The sequence below is a fragment of the Carassius carassius genome, chromosome 12 (assembly GCF_963082965.1).
Source record: "Carassius carassius chromosome 12, fCarCar2.1, whole genome shotgun sequence".
Lineage (NCBI taxonomy): Eukaryota > Metazoa > Chordata > Actinopteri > Cypriniformes > Cyprinidae > Carassius > Carassius carassius.
In genome coordinates this window covers 34,258,823-34,264,822 of record NC_081766.1, presented here as the reverse complement: position 1 = coordinate 34,264,822, position 6,000 = coordinate 34,258,823, and the positions used below count along the sequence as shown (strand labels likewise).

The 6,000-nt window shown below is 38.6% G+C and overlaps 1 protein-coding gene across 1 annotated transcript; it reads left to right on the top strand.

The window, feature by feature from the left end:
* The first annotated feature begins 1,630 nt into the window (after positions 1-1,630).
* LOC132155304 (forkhead box protein Q1-like) lies at positions 1,631-3,128 on the top strand. The gene has a single exon (XM_059564186.1). It carries the CDS (start codon positions 1,783-1,785, stop codon positions 2,689-2,691), a length of 909 nt encoding a protein of 302 aa, XP_059420169.1. The 5' UTR covers positions 1,631-1,782; the 3' UTR covers positions 2,692-3,128.
* The last annotated feature ends 2,872 nt before the right edge of the window (positions 3,129-6,000 follow it).

Below are 6,000 nucleotides of genomic sequence, written 5' to 3'. Positions count from 1 at the left end.
ACACTTTGGGTTGTATTTGCATGTAAAATATACATTTCAATACTTAATTACTAGAAGAAAACAGAAAAAAAAGCGCATGTGTCAAAATGTTGATTTAGATTTTTTTCATACAATGTATTTCCTATATCATTCATCAGAGACAAAAAGTAATTAAATATCAAATGCTTATTATATGTAGACCAGTCTAGTATATGCTTCAATAAATAATCAAATATGGCTTCATGTTTTGTTAACAAAGTCTTATTTCATGCGTAATGTCTATTAAATGTGGTAGCCATATTTTTGTTAGGTGCTAATAAGACCTACTTATTGTATTATATACTTATAAATGAGTCAAAATACCTAAAATATTTTTTCTAATTTACTTATTTATTTTGCAGCTGATTTGAGATAGAAAATATAGGCACAATTACTTTAAAATATCAAAAACTACAAAACTCCTGAGCTTGTGTGACCTTGTTGACTTTAGAACAGGTGAATATGAAAACGCGACCTTAAAGCTTTTCAGTTTATTAAATGGACTTTTCTTCATTGTGATATGAGTATGATTGCAGATCCTTGACATTTTTTTTTAATATACAAAATTACGAGTTATATTCAAGACAATATATGTATGAAATGCACACAATTTTCTCCAGACACAAATGAGTGTCATGACATTGAAGCATAAATCAAATATCTGTACTGCTCCTGATTGACAGTCTTAAAAACATTCTGACATCACTTGAATGTTCAAAACACATTAAAGAAAAGAGTATACATGTTTGCATAATGCATGTGTTAAGCATTATTCTAAAACACATTCTGCTTGTAATAAAGTTTATTTTTCTACATTAGACATGCAACACAGGTCAAAATGTATCCATTCAGAGTTTAATGACTAAAATCTTTGATGCAACCTAACTCGAGTTTAAAAAATAAAGAAGAAAATATTCCTATACTCTATATTCATAGTTGGCATTGTGCATTTTATTTTTCATGCATGAATGACTTTCATCAAGTATAAGTGTATAAATGGCATGCTAAACAACCTAGTCATGGTAGCTCTATTTATTTATTTTTAAGTCCTCTTTTGAAGTAATTAAACAGATATACTTTACTCTTAGGAATGTTTTAGACCAGAGGTAAAGCATAATATCATCAACAAATGTAACACTCTGCAGTTAATGACTAATGAGTAATTTCATCAGCACAACTAAACTGACATCAAAATGTTGAGAAGTTGCCACTTTTAAACCATATTGCAATTCTTTTATAGTTTTTGGGACTTTTCTTCCTATAGGTAAAGCCTTGGCTGAGTGAGGGACGTGCCGTGTCTGATAAACGCACGCCACCTGGTTTCCTGAGGTGAAACTCTTCTTCGAGCGCGAGGAGCAAAGGTGAGCAAAGACGCAGGTGAAGACTGTGACGAAACTCGCCTCAAATCATCAAAGCAATTCATCATGTGTCTATCTGATGTTTGTCCACATACGCTCGACCGCTCAAAACATTTCAAAACAGGGTGTGCATGTTTTTGTAAGAGTGATTTTAAGACTTTAAAACTCAGGCCCCGCCCCCTGTAGGCATACCCGGAGGTGAGCGGCTATATTAGCCAGCTGAGCGCGCGCTCGGGATGTTAAGTGCACTTATCTGCAGCAGGTACAGGTCCTGTCACTCTCACGCGCTGGATTGTGTTTGACAGCTCCGCGTGGCTATTCTAGCTCTCAAGCAGCTTCTCCCGTGTTTATATTTTAAGGAATCTTAATCGTCTGAAGCGTTTGGACAGTGTCACCGGTTTAGCAAATGAAGCTGGAGGTTTTCTGCGGGGGTCACTACGACTCCAAGTCCGCGGAGCTCTGCAGCGACGCCGAGGGCAGCATCCCGTCGCCGATGTCCGCGGAGGAAGAGCTGGGCTCGGATGGAGACTGCGTGGCGCACAGTCCCGCACCTGTTCCTCCGGGCGCAGAGAGCAAAGGCAAGCCCTACACCCGGAGACCCAAGCCTCCGTACTCATACATCGCTCTGATCGCCATGGCCATCCGGGACTCGAACACAGGCCGCCTCACTTTGGCCGAAATCAATGACTACCTCATGAAAAAGTTCCCTTTTTTCAGAGGCAGCTACACCGGCTGGAGGAACTCAGTGCGCCACAATCTGTCTCTCAACGACTGCTTTCTCAAGGTGCTGCGGGATCCCTCCAGACCGTGGGGGAAGGACAACTACTGGATGCTGAACCCGCACAGCGAGTACACCTTTGCGGACGGAGTGTTTCGTCGGAGGAGAAAGCGCATCAGCAAAAAAACGGGCAAGGAGCCAGAGGGGCCGAGCCGAGCTCCTGCTGTGGACACCAGAGACTCTGTCGTCACGCCTCCCTCCAGCACCAAGTTCACGAGCTCTTTCGCCATTGACAGTATCCTAAGCCGACCTTTCAGGAAAGAGGAACGCCCCGTTCACAAAGCTGACACCTGGCAGGGGGGAGTGGACATGCTGCCTTATGTCATGCGGGGCTCCCCTGTGGCTCTTCCTCACGCGCAGGTGCTTCGATCCTACGGGCCCCTGGAGGACCCCGCCATCAGCTTCCGTCACCACCGGGACTTTTTCCCATTCCAGCTGACACCCGAGTGCCTGTCGATCCCACACACGACTGCGACAGCGCCCGTCCCGGCGTCTGCGGGCTTTCATCCCTTCAAAATTGACTTTTTGTTGTCGTGATATCGTGTGGTTCTAGGGTGGGGTACTTTGGCACTTTCTGAGAACTTGTGACTTGATAAAGACATACATTTCAACCGCCTGCATAAAGATCTCCCGGGAAAACTTTGTGCAAAAAGTGAAAGTTGTGAACTATTTAATATTCCACGTGTTTTGTCCTACTGAACGGTTGTGATGTTTTAAGCTGTCATCAGTGTATTTATTTGTCATTTGTGTTTGTTCCAACCAGGTGCCTCAAACGATTCTTATAAATGTAAACTTGTTTTCATTTCAGATTCACTGTTCCAGATAAACTATAGAGACAAGCTCAATTTGAGGTCTTAAAGAGAGGAAAGTGAGGCTCCTAGCTGCATCTAAACTGGAATTATTGTAAACTACTTTTCCTGACAGAATGCATGCACATTTTATTTTGAATAATAAAGCATGTTTTTAAAAGTAAATAGATTCTTCTCAATCAATGCGTTTATTGTTTTTTATTTTTATTTTTAAGTATTTTATTCTATTATGTGTACAAATATCTTTCATGAATTTTTGCCCAATTACTGACGGTGCTGCTCATTGTGAATTTGATTCATGAAACAACCAAAATCACGTTTTCCAACTCGTTTTTTCTCTCACAATGTAAGGGTGAATTCAGGTAAATTAGGACACTTTTTCTATTGAGATGACTGGGGAGAAATGCCCCAGATATTCTGAATTAGCCCTCAATTATGTTATTGATTATATTGTTCCAATGTTATTATGTTTGCAATGGCCAGAGAGTCTTATAGCAGTGCCTACAGGTGCTGTGAACATAATGCCCTTCTGTCTGGGCGCCTCTGTTTGTTTTCACACTTCCCATCATGCATCCGCATCCTTAGCATGTGTGTATTAATAGTTCAGCGCGTTGAAAGCAGGCCAGTTTTGAGACTTTGGTGAAGGACAATAAATCAAGATAATATGCAGATTCGGTTCGAGGTAGCTGTGATTATTGAAATGAAATCGCAAAGGGACGCATGGTGAATAGTTCCATACGTTTCCACGAGCTGTCCACGGTCCTGAAGATAAGATGACATAATTTAGCTGTCGAGGCCAAGTACAGTGTAAGACAATTAAAAACCATAATATGCTTAATTTGTATTGCCCCTGATTCTGCTTCAAACATGATACCCTTCAGAAACATCCCTCAAACACTTTTCGTATATACTGTATCACTCTAAAAAAAATGCTGGGTTATTTCAACCCAGGTTTGTGTCAAATATGGACTAACCCAGTTGATGGGTTTCATTTTTAAAAGTCAGTTTTAACCCAAAAGTTAGGTTAGTCCACATTTGGGTTGAAACAACAATTTGTTTTGTTTTGTTTTGTTTTTTTAAATCAACCCTGCCATTACTAGCATTAATTGTTGTTATTATTGTAACAGTTTCGTTCGTTTTTTATTTCTATTTATTTATTTATTTGACCTTGTATGTTAATTAGGTCAAATACACACGTTCCAATAGATAATTCCCTAAAGGGCAGGAATTTGGAGAATTATGATATCAGATGCACTGTAAATTGACAAATTAAAGAGCTAATGGAGGGAAAAGATGAATAAAATCATTCGCATGCACAGGATAATAACCCAAACAAGTTCAAATGTCGATATATTAGTGTCAGTTTATTTGTATCCTTTATAGTTCATAAATGTAACTGTCACAAATGTTTTTATTCGCATAATTGAAATCATGTTAAGTCTGCAACACTGTGATTAGACACCACTTGCTTCTGCCAAACTAAAAAAAAATAAAAATAAAATAAAAAAAACTTCTACGTATTAAGTGTAATGTGACGTCAAGGAGAAAGTCATTACCACCAATCACACTGACAAGACCTGTGGCCATTTATAGCGTTTCAAGAGACTATCATCTGGAGAGACTATACTGCAACCTACAGGATGTGATCTACAATATCTGCTGCTCAACAGCTTTTTTTTCTTTACTTTTTTTTTAAAAACAAGATCATTGTAATCAAATTTCTTTCACTCGTTCAAATGATACATATGTATATATATATATATATATATATATATATATATGCAGTATAGCCGATATATATATATATATAGGCCTATATATAATTAGTTGTGGTCCAACTTTGTCTTTCCATAGCAAACTGATGATTCAGGGAAAAATTTAAACCCACGTCAGTAATTCCCCAAAGAGCGTAATCTTTGTTATCATCATGCAGTTTATTTGTTTGATTGCAATTTAAACAATTGCTGAAGTTGTTGGACTTGTGAGGGAGAGAAACATTCGTCATTCGGAGGCGCCTCGAGAACTCGACGCTTTGTTTTTTCTTCGCAGAGTTTCCCCGAAAGCGGACACAGATATATTTAGCAAATCAATATTTATATTTTCTGTCCAGATCTGCAAATATCCGTCCCCCGATGTGCCTCTTGTCACGAGGAGAGTAAAAACCTCTAATATCGGCAATATTCGGCTCTTAGCATTGACAAACGCGGATTTAGAGACACCTTTAGTCAAAAGGTCACCTAAAACAGAAGAGGAATCCAGCAGTGTAATACAACAATACAGCAGTATTATCCCCACAACGAGAAACCTTCAAAGTCTCTCGCGTATTTTCCTTCTGCACCGAGCACGGCTCTCCTAAGCCAAGCGTGCATCCTGAGCGCAGCAGGGACACAGGGTTTGATGTTGCCGGGATTTTTGAGGACGATTATTTTCTTTACCTTTATTGTTATGAAAAGGCCTGATTTTATCTCCACATCCTTTTGTTGGCTTTGATAAAGATGTGAAGCTGCTTGTTTCTGCCTATGAGGAGGCACTGCTGTGAAAATTGCCCTCGCATTGCATTCGTATATTTTAGTGTATTCATGACGAAGCCAAATTAAAAAAGGACAACTTCAGTAAACAGTAGTAGAATCTATTAGTTTACAGAGCAAATAAATATACACCCAAATAATTGTTTCAAATAGGCCTAATCACTGACACGCGTAATGATAATAAAACACATTTCGTTCATTATAGAACCGACTAGGCTACTTGGATTATTTTATGCAAGCATAAAAACGAATTATTGTTTTTACTATTATTATTATCAGGCTATTATTGTTGTTGTTGTAATTCGACATGCACAGTTAAGTTATGTTTTTATATTAAATATTTAATATAAAATCAAGCATGCGCATTTCTTGTTAGCTAATTTTCTTTTCACGATAATCATGAATGTTGCGTTGCAATGGAGATATTTTTTTTCTCTCGTTTTTTTTTCTTTTTTTTTCCTATGGCCAATTAAGCTCACTTTCCACAATTAATTAGTCCCTCTCTCAGG